Source organism: Podarcis tiliguerta, assembly GCF_965153285.1.
Source record: "Podarcis tiliguerta genome assembly, chromosome: 16".
NCBI lineage: Eukaryota > Metazoa > Chordata > Lepidosauria > Squamata > Lacertidae > Podarcis > Podarcis tiliguerta.
This window is the reverse complement of record NC_139549.1, coordinates 14735942-14756210: the sequence shown is the minus strand read 5'-3', so window position 1 is coordinate 14756210 and position 20269 is coordinate 14735942. Positions and strand designations below refer to the sequence as shown.

Sequence of the window (20269 nt, the reverse complement as noted above, 5' to 3'; positions counted from 1 at the left end):
AGCACAAAAGTCTCTTGCAGAGGAGGTTTTCAGAGTAGTGGGGTTTGTGGTAGGGCCATAGAGTTCCCATGGCCAGAGAGAGAGAGGGACTGAGTCCTGGTGGGTCACAGTTGGCCCCTAGACCTGAAGTTGATCACCTCTGATTTAGGGCCAGGCCCGTTCTTCAGTGGTGGTGGTTTGCTCAGAAAAAGGTCCCAAAACTGACTTGGCAGAAATCAGCTTCTGAAAAGCAAGGAAAATCCCCTTTTCTAGGTGGGGTATAGAGGCTGAAAGAAGCAACTTTCAAGGCAAATGTGGCAGGAAAAACAGTTTATTGAGGGCTGTATGAAACCTTCAGCTGCAGAGGCAGTGTATCTGAATATCAGCTACTGGGGCTCTTGCTTTCAGTTTCCTCTGGTGGCTTCCTAGAGGCATCTAGTTGTGGCAAAGAGGATGCTGGACTGGATGGGCTTTTGGTCTCATCCTGATGTTCACTCTTCAGCCCCCAAAGAAAGGAGATCCTCACCCCACTCCTCACTTGCAAATAAAGCACATGCCGTGTGTTTTATATATATATATATTTGTGTTAATTTTTATTGGTCACTTTTTACGCCGAAGCATCTCAAAGCGACTTGCATAATAAAAAAACAGGAAGAAGCCATGAAAACCAAATATAAAAAATAGCAATAAGCCTAAAGTGCTCATCCAAGACAATCACACACATATATATATATGAACAAATCCCACCACATTGAAAACAATGAGCACAAAAAGAGGCCGCAGACATAACTAGTTACTCTTCTGGTTAAGAACCAAACACCTGCCTGAGTAAACAAATAGTTTTACTGGGCTCCTGAGGACAGGCAACCAGGGCGCCAGGGATGCTTCCTCCGAGAGAGAGCATTCCAGATGCAGAGAGCCACCACCGAAAAGGCCCGTTCACATGTTGCCATCCTCCACGATGTGGAGTGTGCAAGTTGGTTCATGTGGGTAGTGGTCCTTGAGGATTTGTGATACATGCTCAGACCATCTTGCCTCCGGCGTCAGCAATCCAGCTGCTAAATTCTGCACTAGCTGCAGTTCCCGAACAACCTTCAAGGGCACCTCCATGTATACCGCATTGCAGTAATCTAACACAGGAGGTTATCAGAGCATAGGCAACAGAAGCTGAGGGAAGACACTCCTCTGCTGATGCTACTTTTTAGCCTTTGCCAAAACATTGGTCCTGCCGTGTTTCCCCATCCCGTGTGGGCAAATAAATTGTGGGCACAAATTTCCATGAATTTCTCCAGGTAGAGGGGAGATCCTGTTTCTCGGTATCTGGGGTTCACCTGTCACACGACAGTACCAGAACTTCTATCTTGTCTGCCAACTGTGGGTACCCAGGTTACCATTTTACATCCCCCATAATGCCCCAGAACTAGCATTGCCCCAGGGTATTGTGGGAGAAAAACTGGGGGTGGGGGGATGGCAGACAATATTTTGGGAGAAATCTTCAAAGTGACCTTTTCCAGGGAGGCAAGAAAAAGAAACCCCCAAGCGTTATTTTTAAAACATCTGAGGAATTTCGACTCCTCTCTCTATTTTTAACCAGCGGCTCATGAGGACTAGGAACTTGGGTGTTTGTCTTCTAGAAAGCCCAAGCTTTTCAATTCTGCAAAGCAAACTTTCCTGTACCCAGGATAGACAGATCCAGATTCCCTGACATCCACAGAGCCCATAAGGCTCCCCGTATTTTCCCTCAGAAAAATCCCTTCCACAAACCCAGACTTGTGGTTTGTGCTAAAGGAGACTTTGATCAGCTGCCTGATCAATTTGCAGGGGATTCCTCTCCTCCTGCCCTCCCAACAGCACAACAAACACTCCTCCTGTTCATCTTTAGCAGGATAATTATTCCGAACCAATGAAGTTGCCGCCTTCATTTTGCCACAGGCTTTGTTGACAAAGGATGCACCATCTTAGAAGAGCAAAACAACACCCAAATTAACTAAATGAGACATTAAGACAAGGCAAAGCAGTGGGACATGTGAGTTTATAATAAAAAATATCTGTCTTCAACCGGCTCCACCCCTGGGCGACATAAGGGTATCCCACCTCATCCAGGAGATGGGAAATAATTTTGGGCACAAAGATCAGTCTTTGGTGGTTCACGGAAGATTAACATCAGTGTTTCTATGCCTGGCTTTGAAGAAAGCAGATTCTACAATAGTTTGAGAAAAGGAAGTGGAAAGGTGCAGAGTAAAAGGCTTGTTTATTCTAAAACCACTAGGATATCAAGGGTAAGGGTTGTGTGTTTTTTTAAGTGTTGTGAAAAGTCATAAAACAATTGGAGGGGGACATTTGAGGCCGTTGAGTTCCACCCCCTTGGCTGAAGCAGGAAATCCCAAACTAGAGCCCACCCCACAAAGAGATGGCTGTCCTGCATCGGCCACCAGCAAGGAGAAACAAGGAATGACTTGAGTTCTGGTAGGGTGGGAGGGAAGATGGTCTGGTCCTTCTTGAGGACTGGCAACTTGACTCCAAGCACTTGGGCGCAGATGGCAGAACGAGAGGCCTGTGAGGTCTCCGGCCAGCAGAGGAGGCAAGGACCCCGAATGAGGTATGTATACAGATGACCAGGAGAACCGTTGGCAGCCAAAAAAAACCCCAACCCTGGGCAGAAGCGGCCTAGAAACCGCAACGGTCTGGAGGCGCCGCTCTCCGGACTGTCCCGCCACGGAGCCAGGGTGTCCCTCCTGGTCCTCAGAGCGCCAACAAGGTGGGGGAGTTGAGCGAATCGGAGGAGTGGTCGCCGCTGCTGCTGCGCCGGTGGGCAGAGGAGCAGGCCTCGTGTGGGAAGCCCGAGCCCGAGGGGCCATCGGGGTCCCCCGGTGTGGGGTAGGTGAAGACCAGGCTTGGGGTGAAGGGGGTGAGGGACGGCGTGGGCATCAGGGTTGGGGTGTGCAGAGCCTCTGGCTCCAGCAGGCCGCTGGGGGGCAGAGTGATGCTGGGAGGCACTGGAGCCGCTCTGCGAGGGGCGCTGGGGCCCGGCGGGGACTCCCGCTTGACCGGAAGCTGGGCGAGGGTCTCCGGTCGGCTTTGGCCCTCTTCCTCTTCTCCAGAGGACTCCTCAGGGATTTTGCAGGCCGGTCGATGAGCCTCCAGGACCAACTCCAGCCGCTCCTTCTGCTTCTGCAGTTCCGCAATCTCCTTCTTCAGCCCAGATTGCTCAGCCTCCAGCTGGTCCGTCTCCTGGGGAGGGCGAAAAATGCAGATTTCTTAACTTTTTCAAAGAGGGCAGGAGAGAAACAGGCAAAAGGGAACTGTTGAGTACAATAACACGCCCTAGGGCAGAGTGTAGAAGACCCTCTTCACGTTCCTTTCTAGGCAATCTCCAGGGGCCACAAGCCAGTGGTGGGTGGGGCCAGAAGCAAAACAGCCGCCACAGCTGGTGAACCAAGAGGCGTGGTCAGAGTTCAAGGATGATACTTCAGGCAAGGAGAGTGCCAAGCAAGACCGGGGAGGGTTGGGGCCTGTGGAGAGGATCAAGGGCCAGGTATGAAGGCCCAGGGGGCCACATATTGCTTCTACCACTTCACTAAGAGGGCTCTCTGTCTGTTTTTGTAGATTGTATTTCTCGGGGACTGGAAACTTCCCACTGAGTATTTAAAGAACTACTATAGGTAGCTGAAAACGCGAGCAGGACTGGAAATAGGAGCAATCTTATTATTAAGACAAATAGGTCCAGTGGAATGCATTGAATGGTATAGGCGAAATAAGCAGCATTTAAGGGTAAATATGTGGCGCTGTGGGTTAAACCACAGAGCCTAGGACTTGCTGATGGTCAGTGGTTCGAATCCCCATGACAGGGTGAGCTCCCATTGCTCGGTTCCTGCTCCTGCCAACCTAGCAGTTCGAAAGCACGTCAAAGTGCAAGTAGATAAGTGCAAGGTAAACGGTGTTTCCTTGCGCTGCTCTGGTTCACCAGAAGCGGCTTCGTCATGCTGGCCACATGACCCGGAAGCTGTACGCCGGCTCCCTCGGCCAGTAAAGCAAGATGAGCGCCACAACCCCAAAGTTGGTTACGACTGGACCTAATGGTCAGGAGTCCCTTTACCTTATGGAAACCATGGAAGTGGAGGATGGGAAGTCAATGGATAAAGTAACTTACGGCTTATGTTAAAATTTGTAAAGATTCTTGTTTTCTTTGTGAAAAATCAGTAAATAGGATTATGTAAAAGAAAAGAAGATTGTATGCCTGTTGGTAGTGATTGTCTTGGTTCTGATTCTGTGCAATCTGCTCTGGGAGCCTTTTTTTTTTTGCTGAAGATTGGGGTGCAAACACTCTAAATACCATATTTTTTGCTCTATAAGACTCACTTTTCCCCTCCTAAAAAGTAAGGGGAAATGTGTGTGCATCTTATGGAGCGAATGCAGGCTGCGCAGCTATCCCAGAAGCCAGAACAGCAAGAGGGATTGCTACTTTCACTGCGCAGCGATCCCTCTTGCTGTTCTGGCTTCTGAGATTCAGAATAATTTTTTCTTGTTTTCCTCCTCCAAAAACTAGGTGCGTCTTGTGGTCTGGTGCGTCTTATAGAGCGAAAAATACGGTAACTAAATAAAAGAGTCCACATTCCAGAAGCACCAGGGACAGCATGGGAGAGTCACTTACGGCTTGCAAGGTGTCAGTTAATTCCTTCCGGCGATTCCGGCATTTGGCTGCTGCCAGCTTGTTCCTCTCCCTCCGCAGCCGCCGCCGCTCCTCCTCCTCGGGTGTCAGCTGCAGAAGACGGGCGCGTCAGAGGCTGCTTCACACCAAATCACAAACCCCATTCATCCACCTAGCTCAGTTTTGTCTCCAGAGTTTCAGACAGGAGTCTGTCCAAGCCCTACCTGGGAAATGGTAGGGATTGAACCCAGATCCTTTCCCATGGAAAGCAGGTGCTCTACCGCTGAGCTATGGCCTTTCCCCCCTGAAATAAAGTTGCTAGTCCACATGGTCCTGAACTGAGTTGATTTAAACAGGAAGTTGACTCATCATAGCTCAGTTGGTGCTGATAATCCCAAGGTTGCAAGGTTGATCCCCTGATGGGACAGCTGCATATTGGGTTGGGCTAGATCAGGGTCTCTCAAACTTGGGTCTCCAGCTGTTTTGGGACTACAACTCCCATCATCCCTAGCTAGTGGAATCAGTGGTCAGAGATGATGGGAATTGTAGTTCAAAAACAGACTTGGAGACCCAAGTTTGAGAGACCCTGGAGTAGATGATCCTCAGGATCCCTTCCAACTCTATAATTCCACGAGTCTATGACTGGAGGCAACTCTCTCTCCAAACTGGAGTACCGTCTATGCGCTTCATGGACAGCAGAGGGCGCAAGTGCCTACGGAAACGCAGCTGAGATGGTCCACCAACAGCATCTTGGCCTTAATCTCTAGCGAATCTCTAGTGAAAATATGTGTCCTTTTCTTCCAGTGCTGCTTCTGTGCCCTTCCGCAGCTACGTGATGGGCAGAAAAGCTAAACAGGCCCCCCTCCTGCTGCCGCCTCTCCAGGCCATCAAAAAGAGATAGCTGTCAAACCTATGCCTGTTGCACGGCTATGAAAGATCCCACCAGGCAGATCAAAAAGCAGGCCATGTTTAATTTACACTAGTGGCTCAGCCGTTTTTGGAGACTGGACTCTGCTGGAAGCGCCCTCTTGCACTTTCCTTGCATGTGCCAAGGTTTAGCAGGCCTGCACTCTGTGCACGCCCAGAGGCCCTCTTGAGGCATCTACAGACTGCGAGATAATGTTCATTCAGTGCTGCACGCAGGTGCATTTCAAGGGTACTGTGCACATGACATAATCCCCACCCCACACTATGGGCTGATCATTCCCCCCCAAAAAATATAGTCCAGCCCCCCCCACAAGGTCCGAGGGACAGTGGACCGGTCCCCTGTTTGATGGGAAGTTTTGCTTCTACCTAGAACATTGAGATCATGAAACATCATACCCTGACCTGTTCTTAATGCATGGTTGACCACATCTATGAATGCGATGGTTATGCCCTTTTAAGTTTTGCTATATCAATCACTAGTTTAATAAGGAGGTTTTCATACCTGTCCAACTCTGTGTTCCTTCCCAACCTTTAATGTATTGATGATAATGCCTATATGCAACCCTTGCATTGTCTTTGTGTTAACCAATCAGCAACAAGCACATACGTGGCAATACTGTAATATTCAATAAAAGGGACTCTCTGAGACATGCTCGAGAGATGCCTCCCGTACGACACTTGTCACTCGTCTGTCGTTTATTTCAACCCAACACCTGTTGAAAATGTTTGCTGACCCCTGGCCTAAGCCCATGCTTATTTTGCATAATGGTTAATCCAACCCTGACAAGAGAGCCTTTGGCCATGTCCAGAGTGCAGGCCTGCTGAGTTTATCAACATGCTGACGATATACAAAGCTATGTACACATGAAGACTTTGAAATGTGCAGGGCTGGTTTTCTTCCCAGAGTGCTTTGGGCATCGTGCTTTGCAACAGTATATCCCTTTGTGTTATCATATTGCTTAACATGGGAATTTCTATCCCAGCTGTCTGCCCATGCAGTTGGGTGTTTCAAAGGATGTCGGCTTGTATCATGTTCTGTGCTCCCCTCCCCTTAGTTAGTCCACCCATAGGACGCCACACCTTGCAACCAGGCTGTTCCAACCTCACCTTTATATATGTATAAAGGCGAATCCTAGAGTTGGAAGGGATCCCACGGATCATCTAGTCCACCCCCCTGCAATGGAATAATGCACCCATATTATCAGCAACACACTCTAACCAAAGTTTTAGCTTTGCCCAAAGCTGACCTTTTTTATTTTTTATTTTTTTTTGCAAAATCTAAAAAAATAAAATGAAGTTTTGGAGCTATTTTTAAGGAAATCAGGGAAAATCTAGACTTCCGGCATTAGTTGTCATACGTCTGAATTTTCCTAGACATTTCAGCGATTTCCGCCAGGACACTTTCCGATGGCCGGATCCCGGCTATGTCCGGGAAATTCCGAACATATGGCAACCCTCGTGTGGGTGACACAGCCCTGCAGCATCCCTGGGCCCAACCTAATAAGAGTAGACCTAAGAAAATGGTTTCTGTGGCCATGAAGGGGCAACAAGTGCTTGAGAAGCACATTCTTGTTCCAAAATGGAGTAAAATGGTTCCCAAAGAGCATGCTTTAGATCAGGGGTCAGCAAACTTTTTCATCAGGGGGCCAGACTATAATTTTTTGGGGGGGGGGGTAATGGACGAATTCCTATGCCCCACAAATAACCCAGAGATGCATTTTAAATGAAAGGACACATTCTACTAATGTAAAAACACACTGATTCCCGGACCGTTCGCGGGCTGGATTTAGAAGGCGACTGGGCCGGATCTGGCCCCCGGGCCTTAGTTTGCCCACCCATGTGGTTCTCAACCTGTGGGTCCCCAGATGTTGTTGGACTACAACTCCCATCATCCCTGAGCTCTGGCCTTGCTAGCTAGGGGTGATGGGATTTGTAGTTCAACAACATCTGGGGACCCACAGGTTGAGAAAGGCTGGCTTAGGGCATCAAGGGAAGCAGGGAAATTTTCATTGCCGGATTTTTAACATTAATGGTAATAAATTACTCAGCTGAGTGCTTCTTTTCTCAGTTGAAGTTTATTAAAAAATCCCAGCGGAAGAACTATGCAACAAGGCAGGCTGGATGCCTTATCTCTCTACCAAGCATAGGAGCAAATGTACTACATAATATTAATTCTGAGGACCAGAGCTGTCTTTAGCCTATGTGCCACTGGGCTGCAAAGATCCACCCAGCACCCCCAAATTTAGTTTAGCCCCCAAATTAGCACCACCACACACAAACTTATAAGTATTGTTTAGGCACCGACTTAGGAGAAACATCAAATCGTGTCAAAGGTGCCACTGACCCCGCTGCCGCATAGCAGCTCAATACAATACGTAACATAATATTTTGATGTAAGAGTTAATTTTGCATGCACGGCATCGTTGTGAATGACAAGCGCCGCTGCTGGTGCGCCTTTGGTAGATGAGCGCACAAAGTCAAAAGTCCTTTAGTGAAACAGTAGGTATACATTTCGGTAATACCTAGGTATATGTGTATTTTGTTTTTTCTAGCTTGATCAAAATTATTTATTATTTAATAACAGGTAGATAGTTAAGAGCTTAGGCGGCTTCAGCGGCAGGCACCTGGTGCCCCCCCAGAATTCGGCACCCGGGTGCCCCGCACCACTTGCACCCCCAGGTAAAGACAGCCCTGCTGAGGACCTGATCAAAGTCAATGCCATAAGAAAAAGCAGGAGAACATTTTTTCAAATATAAAGTAGAAGTACAGTGGTACTGTTCTTAACTAGAGGCGTGCTTTCGCTAATGGGGCTTCTTGCTGCCGGCACACGATTTCCGTTCTCATCCTGGGGCAAAGTTCTCAACTCATGGTAACTCTTCCAGGTTAGCACAGTTTGTAACCTGAAGCATTTGTAACCTGAGGCGTTTGTAACTCAAAGTACCACTGTATACAAAACCAAAGATTCTTATCCATATTATTGTAGGGTTGTTTTTTTTTAATAGAATTTCATTTTACGGTTTATTATTTGCTTATACAGTGGTACCTCGGGTTAAGAACTTAATTCGTTCCGGAGGTCCGTTCTTAACCTGAAACTGTTCTTAACCTGAAGCACCACTTCAACTAATGGGACCTCCCGCTGTCGCCGCTGCGCGATTTCTGTTCTCCTCCTGAAGCAAAGTTCTTAACCTGAGGTAATATTTCTGGGTTAGCGGAGTCTGTAATATGAAGCGTCTGTAACCTGAGGTACCACTGTATTTTGACATATATGGGGGCACCAAAATCTTTTAAGTGCTTCCGGCCTCTTAATCCTGCCTCTTGTGCGTTCTTTGCATGTTCCAAGCCTGCCCTCAGAGTCTCTTCCCTCCTTTTTAACCTCCTCTATCTAGGAGGCAACAGCAGATCTTTGCCACACTGAAATGTCGCTGCACAACTGCACTAAGCTTCACATATTTTTCAGGAACCTTCTGCTGTCATCTACCCACTGGGCCTTCCACATTCCCTCCCTGCCCACCCCCCCCATACTCACATGCTCCGAATGACGCCTCCGCGGTGTCAGGATTGGCCCAGCAGTGCGGATCACACCCGGCCGAATGCCTGGAGGATAGTGCGGGCAACGGTAGGGTCGCGGGTAAGGGGGGATTCCTGGAGAGGCGCCCATGATGGTGGGCTGAACCATCCACTGTAGGTCGTGGCTGGTGGTGATGGTGTTGAGGTTGGGGACAAAGCCGCCGGCGGCGCTGCTGCTGCTGCCGGCCCCGGGATCAGACGGGTACTTCTGCTGGAGGGGAAGAAGACAAAGAAGGTCACAAGCAGAGCTTGGGCGTCTCTGCGGAGAGATCTGCCGGAGCTCAGAAGCCACCAACGAGCGCACAAACTTTCCTAGGAGGAAAAGGCACTCCGTACAGCCTCCTTTCGCAGCCTGGGTGGAATCTAGACATGTATAAAAAACCACTGTGAAAATGCTTTTTAAGAAACATTGAATTTGCCATTAGCTCACCATCGCCATCTAGTGTCACATTTGTATAATGCACTTAAAACATTATATTTGCAGCTGTACAGCTGAGTCCTTGGTGCCTTCCAGATGAGTTAGACTGCAACAGATTGGCCATTTTAGAGACGGCACTCTGGGCATGCCTAAAGGCACTCTTTCAAGCGCTTTGTATGTTCTGAGGTTTTGCATGCCTGCCTCAAAAGGAAGTCCCCCCCTTGCCCCCCTTTTAACCCTGCTGGAGCAGGGGGGCGCAGCAAATCACGAGCTTAGCAAAATTAAAATGGCACCAGGTCAGGGGAAGTTTGCTGGACATGTTACCCTAGACTTCACCAATAAGGTTCCCTCCAGATGTTTTGGACTACATCTCCCATCAGCCGCGGCTGGCAGTTATGTTGCATGCCTGATGGGAGTTGTAGTCCAAAACACTACATTGGTGAAGGTTGCTCTACTCAAATTCTCATCCAGATTACTAATTTACTCCTCCCTTCCGGTGTTCTGACCAATGACAGTGAAGCTGCTGGTAGAGGAGAGAAGTATTTTGCCACCTCTTCCCCATTTTACTACACCATATAATTAAAAAACACCTATTTCTCCCTTTTTTAAAAGGCAGGCTGCTCTTGCCCCCTTTTGCATTGACTTCACCTCCACAGCTTTTGGAACTGGCTGAGTTTCAAAACCAAGCACAGAGGCATGCAGGTGCAACTGGGCCCATAGCTCAGTCAGTAGAACACAAGACTCTTAATCTATGGGTCATGGGTTCGAGTCCCACATTGGGCAAAAGATTTCTGCATGGATGATCCTCTACAATCCTCCCATCCAAGTACTAACCAGACCTGCCCCTGATTAGCTTCGGAGATCAGACGAGATTGGGCATGTTCAGGGTAGAATGGATAAACAGTGGCGGGTGGTGAAATTTTTCGTAGGGGAACAGTTAGCGCCAGAGGGAACCAGCTTCTGAGGGCAATCGGAGGGGTGACGTCACAACAGTGACATCCAGTGCCGGATTTACGTATAAGCTAAACAAGCTATAGCTCAGGGCCCCACTCTCTTGGCCCCCCCCCCAAAAAAAAATAATGAAAAAAACCCTGGATGTACATTTCCAAAATATAAGATAAAAAACAAATAAAATTAAAACTACATACAGCAACAGTGTTTTGTGTTGTGTAGGCTCCTGTGATGTAAGTAAGGAGCCCCGCCTGCTAGCTTGCTCCCTAAAATAGGGTGCCTACATTCTGCATGGACTGGTTGCATGGCAATATGTGCAAATGGCTTTAGATACCAATTAGGTCCTATAAATTACCATATAGCATATATTCAACACAAAAAACAGCGGCAATTTGTTGGACCCATAAAGGGCCCCACTACCTTCAGTAGCTTAGGGCCTCATCAAACCTAAATCCGGCCCTGGTGACCTCACAATGTCACAACATCACAACAACGTCCCATGTTTGTGTATTGCACTTCCCTAAACCAGACAGAAAGCTTCCTGGGCTTTGGGAAGGAAGCACCAAGGGAACTAGCCTTGTCCACCTAGTCCGCTGACCCACACGCCACTGATGGACATAGATCCAACTATAGAATTCTATTCTTCGATAACAAGGGCTTCTTCTGAAAAGAGAACAAGCCTCTCTTCATCATAGCAATGAAAATGTGAATGTCTTCCTTCCTTCAATTTCCACCCCACCAAAGGTGCCCAGTGGTGCAAACAACAATGAAAACAGTACAATCAATTTTAAAACATTAAATAAAAAATCAAATAGCATAAGAACATAAGATAAACCTGGCAACTAGATCAGCCCCTGTTATAATTCCAAGCAATTTGCTTGCTACCTTCCAACAGCAGAGCCACTGGGAGCCACCAATAGCCCTATACAGATACGCTCATAGAAAATAAATTCAAGGTTGCCAGAACCTCCCAGGCATCAAATGGCCTCTTAAATCTGGAAGCCCTTCTCCCATCTCACACAGGCTGTAGATAGACAGACAGACAGATAATTTATTACGGTCGGGGACCAGATTATAAAACACACTTGGGGGTACAATCCCAGAAGGAAAACAAACATTTAAAACAATGTACAACAATAAATTTAAAAGTTATAAATGCAATAAGCATATAGACACTTAAAACTTTAAGATAAGCTACCGCAGAGAGATAGCCCAGAGTCACCCATGGAACTGAGTTTGGGAATTTTCTTAATGAACTGGTTTGGATTGGGGGATGGTCTGCGCCTACAGATCTGTACACAGAATCTGGCGACCATCTGGGTCATCTTATGATCTTTGCCTAACAGGAAAAGGTCAAATTTTTGCTTTTTTGGGAGGTCAGTGAGCCTCACCAGCAGGGAATCAATGGTCTCACTACGTGCCTCTTCATAAAAGGGACATCCAGTGGCGTAGCGTGGGTTGTCAGCACCCGGGGCAAGGCAAGTAATTTGCGCCCTCTAACCCGTGGATTTGCGCCCCCTAACCCTAACCCCCAGATGTTGCGCCCGGTGCGGCCGGCCCCCCCTACACCCCCCACGCTACGCCACTGGGGACATCTAAAGTGCTCTGAGCTTCCTATATCCCCCAATGAACAGAAGCAAAGTCTCTGAGCATATGGAACTTTTTTAAACACAGGCTGTAGATTTCGGGACAGCATTGAGAGCGGCAGATTTGACCCGCAGGGCCCAATCCACTGGTAACCTTCTCCTGCACAAACCATGTGCATAGGATAGCTCGATGGGTAGAGCACCAGACTCTTAACCTCAGAGTCATGGGCAGAAGATTCCTGCATGGCATGGGGTTGGACTACTGGACCCTCGTGGTTCCCTTCCATAGACGATTCTATGATTCTAGGACCAGGAAGAGTTGCACTATAATGGGAGATTCGTTTCCATGAACCTCGTGCAAGATAATTTCCTGGAAGGCAGAGCCCTTGCCTGCCCAAGATACTTAAGGAAGAGAGAATATGAAAAGAGATCTGCTGGATCCGGCCAACTGCCCAGCAAGTTCAGCATCCTGTCCTCTCAGTGGTCAAATAGATGCCTGGGTAAAAGGTAAAGGGACCCCTGACCATTAGGTCCAGTTGTGACAGACTCTGGGGTTGCGGCCGCTCATCTCTCTTTATTGGCCAAGGGAGCCGGCGTACAGCTTCCGGGTCATGTGGCCAGCATGACTGAGCCGCTTCTGGCGAACCAGAGCAGCACACGGAAACGCCATTTACCCTCCCGCTGGAGTGGTACCTATTTATCTACTTGCACTTTGACGTGCTTTCAAACTGCTAGGTTGGCAGGAGCAGGGACCAAGCAAAGGGAGCTTACCCCGTCATGGGGATTCAAACCACTGACCTTCTGATTGGCAAGCCCTAGGCTCTGTGGTTTAACCCACAGCGCCACCCGCGTCCCATCTAGATGCCTGGGAGAGGTCACCAAACAGGAACCAGAGCGCAGTGCAACTTTCCCGGCTTGCAGTGCCCAACAAAGGTTACTCAGAGGCAGAGAGAGCACAGCCATAGCAGCTAGCCGCCATTATTAACCTTTATTCCCCATGATATTTGTCTAGCTTTCTTTGACAAGTCATCCAAGCCGGTGCCCATCTCTCAATCTTGCAGGAACAAGCTGCTTTTTTTTTTATTTTCCACCTCTGGAGCCGAACTGCCTTGGGATAACAATCTGCCTTTGCCCTCATATCCCAGCTGTGTGAGGCTGCATGCTGGCCCTCTGCACATGCTCAGGAACACTTGTCACCTCACATAGTCAAGGGAAGGACTGCAGCAGAGCTCAGTTGCCAGTCTATTCCCCCACCGCACAGTGGAGCCATTAAGCCCCAGGGCAGAGAGGAGACAGCTGCCTCTCTACCCCCCGGAATTACGCACCCAGTGCCCTTTTCACACACCCCTTGACCTACTTCCTCAGTAGCCTCTGCCTTTCCCTGAGGCATGTTGGTACACCTCCGGGGAGGCCCGCCCTGGCCTTCTACGTGGGGCAGCTGGCGTCATCTCAGCCGACTCGCTGGGAGCGGCCTCAAAACCTACACAGACTCATTGCCTGCTGTTTCTCTGACACATCCTACCTCCAGCCCAGGTGAGGGTGGGGGAAACCCAGAGCCACCTGTCTCGAGACAAGGCTGTTGCACAGGCCCAGGTAGCCTGCTAGGAAGCAGGACTCCTGGGTTCTTGGCCAGAATCGGGGGTGGGGGAAGGGTTAGAGCAACCTGAAAGAGCCTACTTCCCAATTTTTTGGAGGGGAGAGTCACGATCGGAAAACTTCGTTTTATTACACTTTTAATTTGCTTTATTTATTTCGTAAAATTTGTATACCACTTAATGGGGACGGGGGGGACATTACTGGCAAAATTGCACCCTTCCACCAAGAACCAATTATACCAAGATCCTTGGTATACCAACAGCTCAGTTGACTAGAGTGTGATGCCAAGGTTGCAGGTTCAATCCCCATATGGGACAGTTGCATTGCAGGGGTTGGACTAGATGATCCTCAGGGTCCCTTCCAACTCTAGAGTTCTAATTGTAAGAGGATGAGAACAGCAGATCTTATTCTTTCCATTTTCTGTTTAGTCAACCAGTGAGCTTCAAGACTGAGTGGGTACTGCTGCCATCTGCATCTTCCATGTCCTAGTCTAACACGCTAACCACTAACTACACTGTCTGCAATTTCACTGCAAGGCTGCCACTCTCCCTTGCAGGATAAGTTGGGTCTCTTGGGTAATACACCCTGCTCCTCAAGGGGAGTGATGCACAGTGGTTAGAACAACACAGGGCATGAGTTCAACATATAAAAAACACATTTATAGCCCACCTTTCTTGTAAGGAGTTCAAGGTGGAGCACATTATTCTCCTCCTCTCCACCTTATCCTTAAAAGCAACCCTGTGGCCGTGTCGGGATTCGAACCCTGGTCTCCCAGGTCCTAGCCCAACACTCTGACCATGGCACATTACACTGGTAGAGGCCCAGGCGGAAAAGCCTGGATGCTGCAGAGCCAGGAATGGGTGAGGGGAGTGGCTATCAGCCTCTGGATGCTGTGGGACTCCAACTTCCATCAGCCTCAGCCAGCATGGCCAGCAGTGAGGCATGATGGGAGTTGGAGTCCTGCAACACCCAGAGGTTCCCCAGTCACTGCTGCAGAGAGACACCGCTCCCTCTCTCATCATACTGAACGTGCAGTGGGCTGCATCCAAATGAGTTCTACTCAGAGTAGGCCCCCTTGACATTAATGCACCCAAGTTTTTCATGTTTATAAATTCCAGCTCTGTGTCAGATTCGCTTTGGATACAACCAAAGGGCAACCAAAGAGGAGGGCAACCAAAATGGTCAAAGGCCTGGAAACAATGCCTTATGAGGATCGGCTAAGGGAGCTGGGCATGTTTAGCCTGGAGAAGAGGAGGTTAAGGGGTGATATGATAGCCATGTTCAAATATATAAAAGGATGTCACATAGAGGAGGGAGAAAGGTTGTTTTCTGCTGCTCCAGAGAAGCGGACACGGAGCAATGGATACAAACTACAAGAAAGAAGATTCCACCTAAACATTAGGAAGAACTTCCTGACAGTAAGAGCTGTTCGACAGTGGAATTTGCTGCCAAGGAGTGTGGTGGAGTCTCCTTCTTTGGAGGTCTTTAAGCAGAGGCTTGACAACCATATGTCAGGAGTGCTCTGATGGTGTTTCCTGCTTGGCAGGGGGTTGGACTCGATGACCCTTGTGGTCTCTTCCAACTCTATGATTCTATGATTCTATGATTCTAACCCACTGCCATCAGACATGCTGATGCTGTTCTGCTGATTCACAGAAGGTAGGGTCTATCACATGGGTAGGCAAACTAAGGCCCGGGGGCCAAATCCACCCAATTGCCTTCTAAATCCGGCCCACGGACTGTCTGGGAATCAGCGTGCTTTTACATGAGTAAAATGTGTGCTTTTATTTAAAATGCATCTCTGGGTTATTTGTGGGGCATAGGAATTTGTTCATTTCCCCCCAAAAAAATATAGTCTGGCCCCCCAGAAGGTCTGAGTGACAGTGGACCGGCCCCCTGCTGAAAAAGTTTGCTGACTCCTGGTCTATCACCATCTCTGAGGCAAACCTCCATGTCCACAAGAAGTCTACCTCAGCCTGGGTGCCAGATGTGGAGGGCAAGTCATGCCTTGGCTAGAGGGCTTCCAGCTGGCATCATATTGAACTGGATAGACCCATTTTTCAGAAGGGTTCAGCTGCCAGACAGATGAAACAGCAGTGACTCTCCTCTGGAAAGCACCATCCCCACAACACACATCTGACACAAAGGGGAAAGAGTTTACATTCCCCTCTCGGACACCCCCTTTTGTTGGTGTTTTTAAGAGAACATTGCCCTGGCAGATTTTAAAGGCAGACAGCGTCATGGAAAGACAGAAGACGGAGACAGAAGACCCCCGCAAGGAGGTGCTGTCAGTGGCGTAGCGTGGGGGGTGCAGGGGGGCCCGGGCGCAACATCTGGGGATTAGGGTTAGGGGGCGCAAATCCACGGGTTAGGGGGCGCAAATTACTTGCCTTGCCCCGGGTGCTGACAACCCACGCTACGCCACTGGGTGCTGTAACAAATGCTACCAGGACTTCCTAATTTAACTCTCCCTGCTGGGTTTAGAGAGCACATCGCATAGGGGGTCGGGGGTGGGGAATTGGGTGCCCTCAACCCCCCAAGTCCCATCCTCCCTGACCATTGTCCAGACTGGCTAGGGATGCTAAGAGATGGAGTGCAACAGTTCTTCCATGCGCATCATCCGCCAGCCTTGCAAGGTAGGACGAGAGAGCTGGCAGATTTTTTTAAATTTATTTTTTATTCCGTTGAGCCGGTTCCCAGGGGCATTTCGCAAGAGGAGAGGAAGGCGGATTGGGGAAGAACAAAACTCCCAGCTGCCTTTGAAACGGGATCCGAGGAAGGAACGGGAGAGGGGAAGGGCGCCCCACCCGCGCTGTCTGTCGAGCGGGTGACTCGCACTGACGACTGTTCTGATGACTCACCTTGTTATGACACAGCACAAGATGACACAGCAGAAAAAAAGGAGAGCGCGGCCCCTCCCGTCCTGTCCCAGGGAAACGACCCAGGTGTGGATTTTTTTGCGGGGGGGGGGCGGCAGAGAGAAGTCGCCACCGAGCAAGGACCGTCTGCCCCCCCATTTAAATACACGAACCTGAATTTCCCCCCTCTCTGCTAGAATATGGATGTAGGAACAGAGGAAGCTGCCTTATAGCCGGTCAGATCCAATGGTCCATCTAGCTCAGTATTGTCTGCACGGACTGGCAGCAGCTCTTCAGGGGTTTCCGGGGAAGGGCATTCTCAGCCCCACCTGGAGATGCCAGAGATTGAACGTGGGAATCTTCTGCTTGCAAAGCAGAAGCTCTCCCACTGAGCTGTGGGCCTTCCCCAAATAAGATTCTGGTTGTGAAGGGATGACTCAGTCGGTGGAGCATGAGACTCAGGGTCGTGGTTTCGAGTCCCACTTCGGGCAAAAGATTCCTGCATGGCCAGGGGTTGGACTAGATGACCCTTGGGGTCCCTTCCCGCTCTACAGTCCTATGAAAGGGGAACAGTGACTTTGACTGTATTAGGTGGGAGGTTTCGTTCCCAGCCTTTCCTGGAGGTCCCGCCAGGGATTGAACCGGGGACCCCCAAGCTAAGGACCCACTTATTTCTCAATACTAAAATCTCTATATTTTTTTTATCCAGTAGAGCGTTTCTGATCCAAACTGTATTTTAAAAATGATAATATACCAACATTCTTTGTCCTAGGATCCCTGTACAAGGCAGAAAATTCTCTCCCAATCCCCAAGGTGGCAGTTTCATGTTCCTGGTTGAAGCCATGATCTCCCTTCCTGCTTAGTCATGATGAGTTGCAGGAACTCAGGTTATTCCTGGGCAATTTCTGAAAGCACGATCGGCTTAAGGAACTCCTTGCCACAAGGCAGGATGGAAGCCACCAACAGATTGGGGGGGGGGGTTAATGCAAATTCATTGAGGAAAAGTCTATGTAAGGGATGGAGGGAATCTGTGACCCTCAAGGTGTTGCTGGGTCCCATCAGCCCCAGCCAGCATGCCCAATGGTCAGGGAAGATAGCAACTGAACAACTTCTCGAGGGCTGCAGGTTGCCCATCCTTGAGATCCAAGGCTCTCTTCCACCAGTCCCTCACACTTTGCCTTCCACCAGACCTTCCTCTGCCTGCTGAAGAGCCCCGTGGGGTTTAGATGCTGGCATATTTACTTTCTCGCCAACAGTAGCTAGTCTGAGTCATCAATTTATCTTGTTTTCTGGGTGAAAGGCCCCCAGAATTATCAATGCCAGCACATAATGATGACTCTGTTTTATTCAATCTAGCCACATCTCTGTGGATTTAGTCACCAAACACCACACACATACAGCAATCCACTAAAATCCACCCCGTCTGTCTCTTCTTATAGGCTCAGCTCTTTCCCTTAACCCCAAATCCCCATTTGCAACCAGAATAAAGGACAGATGAGACATTAGGCTTGTTCACACATTACACTGACCTAGGCTCAAGCAATCTCTATATAGTGTTTTGCGTGAGAAAGGGTACACTTTGTTGATTGGTAACAGCTCACCTACTCTGTGCACAAGGTACACAGACCGTACTCTCAATGTGAGTAACCAAATGAGTGTACACTACAGCTATTTGTGCACACAGATTGTACGCTTGTTGGCTGCAACATGCGGACATCCCATAATGAATCCCAGATCCTCCTTTGTGTCCCCTGTAGAGTTATCTCCCCATTCCACTGTATGCAGGAATCTTGGGTTCTATTTTATTTTTTGTATCAAACAAGATTTATATATCACTTAATCTTAAAGAAACTCTAAAATTATGGATAAAAACAGATGTTGTTATTCTGGTTCCCCTCGCCACCCCCCTCCCAAAAATAAAGTATTTATTTTTATCTAATAGGATTTCTATGCTGCTTAATCATAAGGAATGATGAAAACGCACCCGAAACTTACATTTTTAAACCTCTGCTGTGTGCCAGGCGCTGTACACATACACTCGCTGTGGATGGGGTTCAAAACTAAACTCCTGCTATCTCTTTCCCTGCAGCTTCCCTCTTGCAAAACCACCAGTTGTCAAAGCCATTCGAAGAACCCACCTCTCTCTAATCTCTTTTCAGAGCTGACACTGAATAGCCAAACCTTAATTTGAGAGAAAAATCAGATGCAAGGCGCTTTTACCCAGTATGGAAGCCGGGCGTGAGCTACCCCCTAGCGGCCAAAACCGGCACTGCTGCAATAGCCAAAGCGAGCAAAGCGGCTTCTTAAACCCGGATTTGCTCCCGCTCCTTGTTTAGTTTGACCTCCCTTGCCCGTGCCTCTGAGCACATTGAGAGTATTCTTTTTTCTATAGCTGGAAATCATATTGCAATCTAATAAAACGTGTTTATAATTTTAGTAGATAACTATATTAAATAACCTAGAAAACACACACACAATAAATTATCGAATGGAAATAAACCCGGCATAGAGGCACCTATAAAAAAAGGGCCACAAAATTCTCACAACGCCACCGCTTCATTTTAAGCGTTTGGACAGGCAATACAACACAACAAATACTTCTCTCTCTTACACCACCCATTTGACAGAAGCAACCCCTCTCCACCCCCGATTTAGGGGGAAAGGCGCTTGAGATCAGAGGCAGACTGGGGCTCCCCAGGAACAGGGAAACCCGAGCACTTATTCAGAAATTTCAAACCGGGGGCGCGGGAACTATATCATACCCTGGAACTATAAACCCCTCTCCTCCCCATGGGACTCCTGACATAGGAGCCGCGGTCCCTTCGTCCCCTAATAAAATATTGGAGGGGGTCAGCGCCCCCCCCCCCCGCTGATTGGCATTGCCATTCAAATAGTGTGCGTGACCCACGTCTTGTGATCGATTATACCTGCCCCCCCCCCCCAATATTTTATTCAAGTTGGCACCCCTGGCTCCTGAGGCTTCTGTCTTTGGGGCAATCATCAGTTTCAAGCCTCTGCCCTGGAAGACGCGTGGGGAGGGATCATTTGTCCGGCAATGGCACACTAAAGAATGTCCAGAGTTAGGAGAGAGTAGGGAGAAAAGCCTTACCTGCTGCGTCCCTGGGCGCAGAGTGGAGGGCCGATGACTCCCGGGAGCAGGTGCCCTTCCCGCTCCGTAACCTTTGTACATCTCTACCCAGCCTCAGCCCAGCGAACTGTCTCACACGCTGAAAAGAGCGCTTTCCATTTGCCTGATTTTTATGAATGGGAGCTCCCAGCCCACGCTATTCTCTAAGAAGGGGGGATGAGACATCGCTAAGCTGCCACTCGGCGTATTCGGGTAGGAAACCCCTCCCCTGAGACCTCATTTCGACAGGGAACCCGATGAACTGTAGAGATGACACCCCCTGCGGGCAAGAAAGACCTCTTAAAATACAATCTAAAGGTTCAGTGGACTGCAGCCTCCCCTAGCTAAAGCCGCACTTGGTTCATTCCAAGGAGTGAGTCAGAGAGCGGTGACGTAGATGCCCTTAAATGGCCTGATTTCTTCCTGTTTGGCGTTCCTCGAAAAGGATTCCCTTTGCCCAAGCTTTCACGTGTGTGGTAGAAACCCTGTTTCGACCGAGAGCGCTTTTGGATTTGGAAGGACACAATTTGGGAGACTGAGATGAGAGGTTCAGAGATTCAAACCTCGCTGGAAAATCCCTCCTTTCGGCCTCATAGTCCAGCTCTTCTTAAT

General features: G+C 48.9%; 1 protein-coding gene across 4 annotated transcripts; it reads right to left on the bottom strand.

Annotated features, from left to right (window-relative positions):
- Positions 1-540: 540 nt before the first annotated feature.
- Positions 541-19913, bottom strand: FOSL1 (FOS like 1, AP-1 transcription factor subunit). 4 transcript variants are annotated; one of them, XM_083417111.1, is made up of 4 exons: positions 19640-19913; positions 9081-9329; positions 4631-4738; positions 541-3210 (listed from the first exon to the last, which is right to left on the bottom strand). In XM_083417111.1, exons 1-4 carry the CDS (start codon positions 19718-19720, stop codon positions 2722-2724), a joined length of 927 nt encoding a protein of 308 aa, XP_083273237.1. In that variant the 5' UTR covers positions 19721-19913; the 3' UTR covers positions 541-2721. The 4 variants fall into 4 exon arrangements, with proteins under 4 accessions (XP_083273237.1, XP_083273236.1, XP_083273239.1 ...); XM_083417110.1 differs by having other exon boundaries at positions 9081-9332; positions 19640-19910; XM_083417113.1 differs by lacking the exon at positions 19640-19913 and adding an exon at positions 18526-18719.
- Positions 19914-20269: the final 356 nt, after the last annotated feature.